The 13,096-nt window shown below is 43.0% G+C and overlaps 1 protein-coding gene and 1 pseudogene across 1 annotated transcript; one reads left to right on the top strand and one right to left on the bottom strand.

Moving 5' to 3' along the window:
- Positions 1-3,750: 3,750 nt before the first annotated feature.
- LOC105723719 (5'-AMP-activated protein kinase subunit gamma-2) lies at positions 3,751-8,969 on the bottom strand. Its single transcript, XM_012461910.3, is given in 3 exon segments — positions 3,751-4,866; positions 4,868-5,220; positions 8,943-8,969. Coding segments are annotated over 3 exon segments (1,230 nt in total). The 3' UTR covers positions 3,751-4,016.
- A 1,139-nt stretch (positions 8,970-10,108) lies between these two features.
- LOC105723720 (AT-rich interactive domain-containing protein 3B-like) lies at positions 10,109-12,079 on the top strand (annotated as a pseudogene).
- The last annotated feature ends 1,017 nt before the right edge of the window (positions 12,080-13,096 follow it).

Below are 13,096 nucleotides of genomic sequence, written 5' to 3'. Positions count from 1 at the left end.
AGTTGCAGTGAGCCAAGATTGCACCATTGCACTCCAGCCTGGGCAACAAGAGCAAAACTCTGTCTCAAAAAAAAAAAAAAAAAAAAAAAAAATCCAAACTCTTAACTACCACCCTTACACTAATTGTCAAGAAAGAAGAAAACACAATCCAAATTCGTGAAAGGAACAGGGTGTGGACAGCCAGGGAGTGCTCCCAGGTGTGTGGGCCCAGCAGCACCAGACTCTGTGCAGAGGATTACCTCCTTTCCACCCAGGCCTGGTTTCAGGGATGCCTGCTTCACCTGCCAACATTTGCCTCAGACACATAAACTTCCCATGGAGCACATGAGTAAGTGCTGACAGCTCAACTGTTGGTGAGCTACTGTATAGCAGGAATTATAACCCAATTAAATTCGGTACTCTATGAGGAAAGAGAAGCCAATGCAATTCTTCTTACTGATAGACAATTTTAGAATAGGTGTCTGTGCTAAAACACATGCATTATTTAATCACCAGATAAGGGTAAAGTTATAAAAGACAGTAAACCATAGCAGGCCCAGATATTATCTCTAAAGATTTGATATCCAGGATCCAAGAATTAAAAACATCCGACAGTGATGAAACCAGCTTTGCCATGGCTATCATCACCCAGGAAAAGGCATTGTTTAAAAATCCAAAGAAAATAAAGCAATGTTAAACACCAGTTAAGGGTTCAAGAACAGGTAAGGGATTAAATAAAAAATCGTGAATCCATGTTATGTAATATTGGAGCCATGCAAATGATATTTCAAGTAATTTTTATGACAAAGGGAATATTTTCACTATATAATGTCATGAAAAAACATGCATAATGCCAATCTGTTTGCACAATTTAATCTCAATTATTGAACAGAAAACATATTTATCTCTAAGAAAAACCCTAAAAGAAGAGGCAGACTCCTGGGGGAGTGCAGTCCTGCCAAGCAGAGGCATGACCTGATGGGCTCATTGGCACCACAGACATTGCTCTGTGTTGGGAAGAGCGGGATGGAGGGCCAAATTATAAGACATATGGCTCTCTGCATATACAGCTACACATACAAAAAAAGCAAGGATTTTCAACAGAGGCACAATCTACAAACTTCCTAGTGACAAATATCATGTGGTGAGTAAACCCCCAAAAAGATCTTATGCCTATGAAACAGAAAATTACAGATTTATCAAACTTTCCCAATCGCCCCTGTCAGTCCCTGCCACATTTCCTCCCCTGTGGCAGAGGACTTCTCAGGTTTGTCTTCTCAAAAGATGAGTTTCAGAAAGGCCCAATGGCTTCATTCGTGAGTCACTAAGGTGCCGAAAACCTTGCAGGGTTTCTCATGGTCTTCTGCTGTTTTGGTCTCTCTGAGTTCATATTTAGGGGCAGAAAGGCAGGAGAGCCTGAACTTGAAGCCCTGGAGCTGCCGTCAGTAAACCTGGAGAGAAGGGCTGTGTGTCTATACTTCGAGGCACTAGATCATTATCCTCCTCAGTCTGGGTGTCTGAGAAGCTGGCTATTAATTTAGCAGAACAGACTGAAGATTCCACAAGAACTCAAGGGGAATTGACTTCCACTCTCCCTCCAGCCTCCAAGCATGAGAGGGCATTGCTAAGTCTTCCTGTTGCTCTGGCTAGAGTTCACCTGGGAAGTCTTAGGAGGCTTAATTTTTCCAACTTCTCCTTCTTTTTTAATAGAATAGTCCCAAAGTTAATTTTTTATTAAAGAAAAAAGATCTATATTATAAGGGCTCTTCTATAATTATTACAGAAGTAGACTACATACTGCATAAATTGGAACTTGACTAGTATAAATGCATTTTTATTTGAATTTTTGAAAAGCAAGTTCAACAAGACGAGTCTTGATTTGTTGATATTCAGTGTTTATGATTTTACAAAGATGTGTTTTAAGTTTTACTCTGTATTTCTATGCTCAGAGAGTTGTTTGATAAGCCTGCGTAACCTGACTTTGGAGTTTTATTTCAAGCATATGTAGTTTTTATAAGGAAATCATTTTTTTAGAATTATTTATTCATCAAACAATAATCCTTAATTAGCAGTAGTCAAGAAAAGTTTTTAGACTGAAGACTGATTAGCCTAACCTCCAGAGGAGATGTACATTAGTGGGACAATGTCCTATAATAAAGGAACATTCAAGTCAGAAATCATGGCAAAACACCTTAAATTGTTACGAAGGAAACAGCACCTCCAAGTTGATAGGCATTTAGATCTGCCTAGGCTTTATAGAAAGTTCCATAACTGCCCACACATATATTGCAAACATTTAATCATTAGCAATTATTTTAAATATGTTTTTCCAGTGAGAAGAATGTTATCTCCCTGTGGCATGCTCACCCGGGGTTCTTGGAGAACTTTAGACCAATGATATGGCCAGTGAGTCCCAGCACAAATCATGAAACTCAAAGACGTGAGAGTATATTGGCACTTACTGCATGCTGGGGGAGTCTCTCAAAAGGAGAAGGAGCTCAGAGGTCACAGGAGGCAGAATCTTTCACACAGCAGCTTATGTGTGCAAAGAGAATGTAGCACCACTGTTTATTAACTACGCTGATTTTTTTTTTTTTTTTTTTGCAGAGCTGCCCCTGCTGATTATAAGGGAAAATTATCCATTAAGATTTAAAACATTACACTCAATAATTTAGTGCTGAGCAGTTAATGCTCAGTATCCAGTAGGAAACAATCCAGTCTGCCAATGTTCTAGGTTACCCAGCCTCCCTGTGACTCAGTCAAGAGGGCATCAGAAAGGCACCGTAGCTCACCAATAGCAAATGGGTGTGTGTGTGTGTGTGTGTGTGTGTGTGTCCACTCTGTTCCTAGGTACTGAAGACACTATTGTGAACAAAATGTCAAATTCCTTGATCTCACGCAGCTCATATTTTAGTAGGGAGTTGAAGAAAGAAAAGAAACAAATACATGTGTCAGGTGGTGACAGGCGTTAAAAAGAAACACAGGACAAGGGACTATAGTGAGAGCAGTGACAGGAGAATCAAACTATCCTCATATATATATATATATATATATATATAGTTTCAACATTTTCAGAGCACTTAGATTAGGAAACATTGTTTCTCTTCAACTGTATGACAATACTGTATATGCCACAATAAAATTTACAAAAACAGTTGCATCTGCAGTCACACAAACATCATGATCTTACATTTCAATACACAAGAAAACAAATAGACATCTTCCCAGCCCTTGGCTCCCACTTGACGGCAATGTCTCCTCCACACTTTGAGAGACCTCAGCTTTTAAAATCCAGCAGCGGCTATTTCAGAAGTCATGTCCTTTCCAGATCCAAACTTAAATAATGAGAAATTTGCCATTTCAAAACCACCGAGAGTTTATTCATGGATGTGGTGAAGTTTACCCACCAAAAGATGTGTAAAAAATTACATGAAAGTAAAAATAAATAAAGCTATTGTAAAGCAGCCTCGTTTACACGGTAGCCCAGAACAAAACACTTACGTGTAAAAGTGTCATTAAAGTTTTAATTATTTATATTCAAATTACACGTTTTTGACAAATCTAATGAAAACAAATGGATTTGGTGAAAGGTTCAAAGACTCCCACATTCAAGCTCGGTGTTGCTTCACACGCGTGCGCCCCGGCTGCGGCGGTGACATATTGCTGTATTTGGACATAAGGCACTGTGATCTGGACATGCCGTGCACTCATCTTATGTCACATCACCTGTTCCTTACCAGTGAATTCTTTGAAATGAAAAATACTGAAAACTTCAGGACACAGTGTACTTTAATGACATACAGCATTTAAAATCCTTCAGACAAAGGTCTGAAAACAGTCTTTGAATGCAAGTCTGAATCTTCAAGCACGTAAAATCTTTCTTTTTTTTAAGCTTAATTTCAACATCACTAGAAGAAATACCCATCATTAAACCCTGATATACATTCTTAACCATTCGCAGCCAGTGTTCATGAGGCAAAACGTGACCCAAAAACTTTGTTCAAGTTCTCCTACGAGGGCGTCTACATTCACGGCGGTCATTCTGTTTCCGTCTCCTTCTGTTTGGCACCTGCTGGTGTGAGGATCAGGGCCTGCAGAATGTCCGACAGGGAAATAATACCGACAATACTATCTGCTTCATTCACCACCACTGGTCGATGGACCTCCGCTCTCACTATTCTGTCCACAATGGCCTCCAGTATTCCCAGCTTATTGCACTTTACAACACCTTCAAAATACTGTGAACGGTGCTGAGGGGCCTGGGTCACTGTGATATCTAGGTTATTGTATGTTTTCTCAGCAGCAAGATTAATTACATCAAATTTGGAATAAATATCTACAACTTTTGCTGACTCATCCACAACAGGCAGAGCTGATATTCGTCTCTCTACAAATATGTTCAAGGCTTTCATGATGGGAGTGTCTGGGCGTATGAAGGCAACGTTGTGGTACGTTCCTATTCCCAGCTCATCCAGGTTCTGCTTCATGAAGGCAGGCTTTGGCATATCACGCATAAAAAGCTGGAGGAACTTGAGGATTCTTTTGTGGGTAAGTATATAAAGTGCATTCCCACTGATGGGGTCAATAACTGGCAATCTGTGGATTTTATGTTTGATCAAGGAGTATACAGCATCGAAGAGGCTTGCATCTGGAGATATATTCACTAAAGGCTTAAATGTTTCTTGTAAATAAAGCTCCCTCCATGTTTCAATTTTATGTTCCTCTAATTCATAAATCTGTACCATAGGTGATTCATAGTATCTGTGTAGTATGTTTATGAAATCTGTAACTGTTAGCATTCCTACAAAACTTTGCTTTTTACTCTCCCGCAGTGGCGCTGCTCGGACACCATTGGCTACCAAGGCAAAGAAGGCCTTTTTAAGTTGTAGTATCGAAGACGACAAGCTTTGAACTGGTTGGAACGATGTCATAACACTTGTGTGACCTCAGGAGGAGGAGGAGAGCGATCAGCAGGAGCCGCGGCGCTCGTCCCCGGCCGGCGGGCTCGCTGCCGGTGGAGCGCTGGGGCCTGACTCCGCCGCGCCGCCGGGAGGAGGGGCCTGGCGGGGGAAGCGGGCGGCGGGGGAAGCGGGCGGCCGGGGGAAGCGGGCGGCCGGGGGAAGCGGGCGGCCGGGGGAAGCGGGCGGCCGGGGGAAGCGGGCGGCCGGGGGAAGCGGGCGGCGGGGGAAGCGGGCGGCGGGGGCCGGGAGCGGAGCGGCGGCGGCCCGCGTGCCCCTTTGCCTAAACTACTTTTTAATGATGGGATCATTGTAGCTTTTCTTCCTGTGAGATTTTCAAACATGATATAAAGGAGCTTATTTCAGGTGTCTTGCTGCCGGCAGCCTAAGGGAGTAATTGTTATTACTGTTATTTTTACGTGTTATTTATACATCCCATCGTACTTCAGGGAATCTGAGATGAAAGAAGCTAGTTTATGAAAACCAATACAAATTCTCATGATTCAAATAAACTGTTGCCTGGGCACGGTGGCTCATGCCTGTAATCCCAGCACTTTGGAAGGCCAACGTAGGTGGATCACCTGAGGTCAGGAGTTCGAGACCAGCCTGACCAACATGGTGAAACGCCGACTCTACTAAAAATACAAAAAGTAGCTGGGTGTGGTGGCGCATACCTGTAATCCAAGCTACCTGGGAGGCTGAGGCAGGAGAATCGCTTGAACCCTGGAGGCGGAGGTTGCAGTGAGCTGAGACCACGCCATTGCACTCTAATCTAGGTGGCAAGACCAAAACTCCATCTCAATAAATAAATAAATAAAAATAAAAAAATACATTGTTACAAAATTTCTCGTTCTAATAATTTAACTCAGCACAGTTACAATTAAATAGTGTAAAGACCTTCTGAATTTGGTTTTGGTTTTTTTCTCAAATCACTCTGGGTGGTTCCCTATTGATGTTCAACCACGTCTGGTTTGGTGGAATATGTAAGTTGAACAGAATGGTATTGGTAGTGATTTTCTGTCAGTTGGTAAGTTAAGAAATGATTTAATTATGCAAAAAGTAGAATGTGCTATGTTATGAAGAGACCTCCTTGAGGGCTTGGGGGTTTTCTCTTTCTCAGCACTGCTGGAACAGTCCATACCTAACAAGCTTGGTTATGGTGTCCAGCTCAGGCTTCAACCTCTTACAGAGCAAACTTCACTGTTATGCCAGAAGCCTCTCAGGAGAAGGGCTTGGATCTGGAATACACAATTAATAACTAATTTAAAAGAAAGATCCTGTAATGTGATAGACATCAAAATATCTGTACATTTACAGTTATATGCATAATATGACACTGGTTACCAACTTGGTTGAGTCTGCTGAGACAGAACACACACACAAGTTACATAATGAATTTGTTACTTACAGATAGGCAGCAAGGGTGCACAGCACCTGGGATTCATGGCAAGCTAGTCCTCTAAGGCCGGGGAAAGCTGCTTGGGGGAGGCGCAGTCCTGTCTGTGCATGCCACACTTGTACCTCAGCTGAGGGATCCCCAAAAGCAGCCCACCTTGGGTTCAGTTTTATACTTCAGGGTGAAGTTACCCCTTGGACAAAACATTCAAAGATATTCTGTTTCCAAGGTGACTGGAACAGGGCCTGGGTGGTCCTGGCCGTTTCCTCCCTCTCTCAGGATGTTGCATTCCCAGTACATTCTACAGTTATTCTTGAGAGCTACAAATGAGAAAGGGAAGAGAACTGGGTACTGGTCCAAGGCCACCCAGAGAACTGTCCTGCTCTCAGATTATTCTAACCTTTGCAGTCAAAATAAAGGCTTTTAATTAGTCAAACTTGTGTTATGATAATTATTCATACATAGTTTTAAATGCATTTATTATGTAACTAGGGAAATAAAAAATAAATAAACTGAGCGTTCAACCCAAGTAGCTGGATGAAAATACCAAAGAAATAAGGGAAAGAAAATAATAATGTTTATAAAATAAAAAAGAAACACTTTTATCTGACATTTTTGGATTTTTTTCATGTTTATATCATTTGAACATTTTTCTACATGAATATTTGTAATTTTAGTACTGACTGGTAGGAGCTGTATACGTTAGAAATGACCATTTATTGTTATATAGGATACAAATGCTTTTCATGTATTTATTCACTTTCCTATAAAGTTTTTTTTTACGATATTCTTACTGAAAACATTTAAAATTATAACATAGAATTTAACATTCTTCAGATATACTCACTCTTCTGTGTTATATAACTATCTTTTAAGGTCTCTGTTATTGGATATGTGGCATGTGTTGGATATTAAATACTTACTGAGGTACATTGTTAACAAAATCAAAAGTTCAGTGGAGCTTATATTGATCAGCCAATTATCCACAGCAGTATCTTCACTCGTGGACAAAATAAAATTGAATCCTCCAAAAATACTGTTGTGTTTTTGCCTACATGTTTGTTCCTGACTTTAACAGTTTAAATCCTTCTAAACGATTCTGCCTTACATCAAATAATAGAAACAAACACCCCGATTGTTTGGTTTCTTAAAGACTTTAGAGTCAACTGCTTTTTTTTTTTTTCAGAAATGAAAAGTAGGATGTTTTAAAAATATTTTTTAGGATGAGACCACTACACTTTTTTCAAGTGTGATCACTAGATCATTCCATGATTGTTTTTACTTAGTGCTTTCCCATCGTTGGGATGTAGCCACTCTTAGATGACATGTGCCAACATGGTAAATCATCAAAAATGGAAACTCTTCTGTTTTGCCAATATTTCTGTTTCACAATGAACTATTTTCTGATTTTAAGATGATGGCTGGTACAAAATGAACCCATTCCACTTTCTTATACCATTTTCTTTTTGAGAGAAATCAAGCATCAACGAAGATCCATAAAACTTAGTTGAGTTTTTATTTTTTATACAGAAGGATTTCCAGAGCTTTATAAACTTAAAAGAGAGCTTTCCACTAATCAGTCCACTAAAATATATTTTGAAAGTAGTTCCAAATTACATCTTATAAGATTATTTACTATAAGCTTATTCTGTATAAGTTTGTATATAATCTAACTTTTCAAAAATGATTAAAAATATATTCTTCACAACTTGCTTTAAATTCATCTTGAGCTGATCCACACTATAAGGTATAAAATGAGAAACAACTAAAGTTGACACAGATAAAACTCTCTATTCTTCAGTACTTTTATTAACCAATGAATGGAAAACAAACTGAGAAATAACTTATTTCATGAAATGAGGGATGCCATTATGAGGAAACTTTAGTAATATTGGACCCGCCCAAGGTTAAAAGTTCAAAGGGAAAACCTTCCCTCTACAGGCTACAAATCCCAAATGGCTACGCAGCCAGTGTAAGTGTACCTAGAGTAGGCAAATTTACAGACAGAAAGTAGAATCAAGCTTGCTAGAGGGTAAGAAGTGGGGAAAGGGATACTAATTGATTAATGAGTACAAAGTTTATGTTGGGGATAGTAATTTTTGGTGTGGATAGTAATGATAGTTATATATAACATTGTAAATATATTTAATGTTACTGAACTGTATACCCACAAATGGTTATAATGATAAAAAGTATGTTATGTATATTTTACCATAATAAAAAATAGAAAAAAAATGATATCACCTTGTAGAATTTTAAAGATAAAAAAAGAAATGTTAATAATAATAGCAGCATAAAAAGAGAGGAAGGAAAATAAAGTCAAAGAGTCTTCTGAGGCCCTTTTATTATTTGGTATGAGGTAAAGATACAAATTAACTGAGACTTTGATCAATTAAGTGTCTGTAGTGGTCAGTTTTATGTGTTCAACTTGACTGGGCCACAGGATGCCCAGATATTTGGTCAAACATTATTCTGGATGTGTTTGTGAGAGTATTTCTGGATGAAATTAACATTTGAATCAGTAGACTGAGTAAGGCAAACTGCCCTCCCTAATGTGAATGGACCTCATCCAATCAGTTAAAGGCCTAAACAGAACAAAAAAAGCTGACCTTTTCTCCAGTGAGGGAGCTCTTCATGCCTGACTGCTATCGCTGGGATATGAGTCTTTTACTGCCTTCAGACTTGAACTGAAAAATGGACTGTTTTTGGGTCTCAAGACTGCTGGCTTTCAGACTGTGTATGTGTGTCTTATTGGTTCTGTTTCTCTGAACAATATGGATATTGATATTGTATCTATGCTATAATTATTAGAATAAAAAGTTAAAAAGTTAGTATACAACTTCTAAATTACAAGGAAGTAAATTAGATAAGAACATATAAACAATCTAAGAGAAGACAAGAGAAAATGGAACACGGATAAACTATGAACACAGATACAATGGAAAATGCACGCCTACATGTATCAGTAATTTTTTAAATATAAATTGACTAAACTATTTATTTTAAAGTAAAAACGGCTGGGCACGGTGGCTCACGCCTGTAATCCCAGCACTTTGGGAGGTTGAGACGGGTGGATCATGAGGTCAAGAGATCGAGACCATCCTGGTCAACATGGTGAAACCCCGTCTCTACTAAAAATACAAAAAATTAGCTGGGCATGGTGGCGCATGCCTGTAATCCCAGCTACTCAGGAGGCTGAGGCAGGAGAATTGCCTGAACCCAGGAGGCGGAGGTTGCGGTGAGCCGAGATCGCGTCATTGCACTCCAGCCTGGGTAACAAGAGTGAAACTCCATCTCATAAATAAATAAATAAATAAATAAATAAAGTAAAAACGAACAGACTATAACAAAAAACCCAACTTGCTGCTATTTTCAGAAGCTGTATATAAAACATTAGGATACAGAAGGGTTAAAGATTTAAAAACTGAAAAGGCATACCATAAAAATATTAACCATAAAAGCTAATGTAGACAGGTTATTATTAGGAAGGTAAAATAATTACAATACATATTTACTTACCTAACATCAACACTCATAAATAGAAACATCTCTGGAACTCCAAAGAAAATCCTCTACTCTGATTATTTTTCTTTTTAACACATTTTTATCATTAATTAATAGAAGAAACTATGTGAGGATTTAGAAGATTTGAACTTCATAAAACTGTCATTCAATCAAATGCTGCCAAAATGCACATCACTTTCAGGCACGTACAGAACATTTATTTAAAAAGAAGCATACACTGAAGCATAAATAAAGTCTCAACAAATTCCAAATGATAGAAGATCTACAGATATTTTCTAACAAGGAAACCATTAATCTGGAGAAAAATGAAAACAACATCAAGGCTTCCGGTGCGGGCCCCGCCCCGGCTGTGGCCTCCGGCTGCGGAGGAGTCCGAGACGCTGCTGCCGGGCCGGGGCCTGAGCGGCCGCCTCCGCCACCGCCCAAAAACCCAGAGCGCCCCGCATAGGTTTAGACCCAGTGTGCCTGGTGGGCTGTGCCCAGGTGCAGAGTCATGCCACTCTGTGGGTGAAGCTTGAGGCAGTAATGGAGCCACTTCATTCCGAGTAATGGAGCCATTCATGTCCGAGGAGCAGCAGCAGCAGAAGCAGCCGCACCTGGCTCCTCTGCAGATGGACGCCAGAGAGAAGCAGGGCCAGCAGCTGAGAGAAGCCCAGCTCTTGTCTGCCCAGAAGCTGGTCACACAGCCGACTCTCCTTTCTGCCACACCTGGGAGGCCTTCTGGCAGCACTCCCTTGGGTCCCTTAGCCGGAGTTCCAGCCACCACAGCAGTGGCCCAAGGTTTTGAACGGGGCAACGTGAACTCAGAGCTTGAGGAAGAGGAAGGAGGTTTGGAGGATGAGGATGGGGATGATGAAGTTGCAGAGGTGGCTGAGAAAGAAACCCAGGCTGCTTCAAAATATTTTCATGTGCAGCAAGTAGCTCGCCAAGATCCCAGAGTGGCACCCATGTCCAGTCTACTTCCAGCACCAGGGCTCCCACCACATGGACAACAGCCTACAGAAGACCATACCAAAGATGCTTCCAAGGCCCCACCTTCTGTCTCCACAGACAGGCAGCCGAACTGGAGTCTGGATGAGCAGCTCAAGCAGAATGGCAGTTTGGCCTGGAGTGATGATGCAGATGGAGGCCGGGGAAGAGAGATCTCTCGAGATTTTGCCAAGCTGTATGAACTGGACGGTGATCCTGAAAGGAAAGAGTTCCTGGATGACCTCTTCATCTTATGCAGAAGAGGGGGACCCACATCAACCAAATCTCCATCATGGCCAAGCAGATCCTGGACCTGTACATGCTGTATAAGCTGGTGACCGAGAAGCGGGGCCTGGTGGAGATCATCAATGAGAAGATCTGGAGGGAGATCACCAAAGGCCTGAACCTGCCCACATCCGTCACCAGCACTGCCTTCACCCTCAGGACCCAGTACATGAAGTATCTCTATGCCTATGAGTGTGAGAAGAAAGCCTTGAATTCCCCAGCCGAGCTCCAGGTAGCCACTGATGGTAACTGCAGGGAGGGCTGGCGGCCCAGCTACAGCTCCTCCCTTTTCGGCTACTCATCTGCTGCTGCCACTGCTGCTGCCGCTGCCGAGACCCCTGCCTTCCTCTCCCCACCCAAGATCCACTTTCCCATCCTTGGGCTTGGCTCCAGCAGTGGCACCAATACCAGTAGCCCGTGGATATCCCCAGCAACCACTCTCAGGAAAGGTGATGGAGCCCCAGTGACAACAGTGCCTGTGCCAAATCGCCTGGCTGTGCCCATGACCTTGGCAAGCCAGCAGGCTGGTACTCGGACTGCCACGCTGGAGCAGCTGCGGGAGCGGCTGGAGTCGGGGGAGCCTGCTGAGAAGAAGGCGTCAAGGCTGTCCAAGGAGGAGCAGCGCCTGGTGCAGCAGGCCTTCCAGCGCAACCTTTTCAGCATGGCACGGCAGCTCCCCGTGAAAATCAGGATCAATGGCAGGAAAGACAGAGCAGAGGCCTCGGCTGCAGCACTGAACCTGACCGCAAGCAGCATTGGGAGCATTAACATGTCTGTGGACATCGATGGCACCACCTATGAAGGTGTGCTGTTTGCCCAGAAGCCTGTGGTCCACCTCCTTGAGAGGTCTGCCCCCCAGAGCCTCGGCAGCAGTGCCAGCAGCAGCAGCAGCTCTCACTGCTCACCACGTCCTACCTCATCCCAGGGCACCCCCAGCGCGGAGCCCTCCACCAGCTGGTCCCTCTGATGGGCAGGACCCAGCTTCCCACTTGCCACTCTCCTGCCGAGAGTAAAGGAAGTTGGTGCACAGAATTTACCTCATCTCACAGAGCCCACGTCGAAGAGCACTATTGGCCAGACATGGAGAGTTTGGATGTGTCTGTCTCTCCAGGCTCCATTCAGGTCCTGCTGTACTCTGGGGGCAGGGAGAGGCTAGAGGGGCAGGACAGGGCAGCGTTGTCCAATCAGGGATTGTCCTGGAGAACTGGGTGGGGGTCTGTGGGTGTCCAGCTTCCTCCAGGGTTCCCCAGCCACCTCCCAGCCCGGGGCACAGTGTATTGACAATCTGTCAGCCGACACAGGGCTGGAGGCCCTCCATTTCCCTTCCCCTTTAATTTATTTCCCTGCCCCTCCTGCCATGACTCCAGGGCCCCTCATCTCTTCCCCTGTTTTTGAGTCCCATGTGGGGCTGCTAGGAGCCGAGAGCATGCCTTCATGCCCTTCCTGCTGAGCATGGGATGGGGCCCTCCCAGCCCACCTTGCCTACTGTTAGGTTCCTGGGGTGTGGGTCCCTCAAACTCAAGTCTTGAATCAGTCCTCAGGGCCCCAGATCCCTCTTCTAATGGTCCTAAGGAAGAGACCGTAAGGGCAGTTTGGGGCCGGGGCCCACAGGGCACCTGCTGACGGGAAGGCAGAGCCTCAGTGCTGCCCAGCCCTGGCACCTGCTTCACATGGACCCTTCTCTGACCCCCAAAACCTCATGCTCACCACTTGCCCTTGTTGGCCCGCTCTCCCAAGAATAGCCCCCTTGTCCCCTCCCCAGCCCCCTTCCATTTCTCATGGGGTCATCTCGGCCTCACCATCCCCACATGTGCCGATGTCAGGTTCATTGAAATACCTCAGATTTGTAATTGTTGACATTTGAGTCTTCAGGAAGTATTTGCATCTCTGAAATCTTTTTTATATGTGTTTTGCTGACTTTTGTTTTTTTTATTTTAAAATTTTTATTGTTGTAGCACCAAAGAAATGAAAACAGATCACCCCA

The sequence above is a fragment of the Aotus nancymaae genome, unplaced genomic scaffold (genome assembly GCF_030222135.1).
Source record: "Aotus nancymaae isolate 86718 unplaced genomic scaffold, 86718_ANA_hifiasm-v0.15.2.pri h1tg000041l, whole genome shotgun sequence".
Classification (NCBI taxonomy): Eukaryota; Metazoa; Chordata; class Mammalia; order Primates; family Aotidae; genus Aotus; species Aotus nancymaae.
Note: the sequence above shows the minus strand (reverse complement) of the source record. Positions and strands in the feature narration are given on the sequence as shown.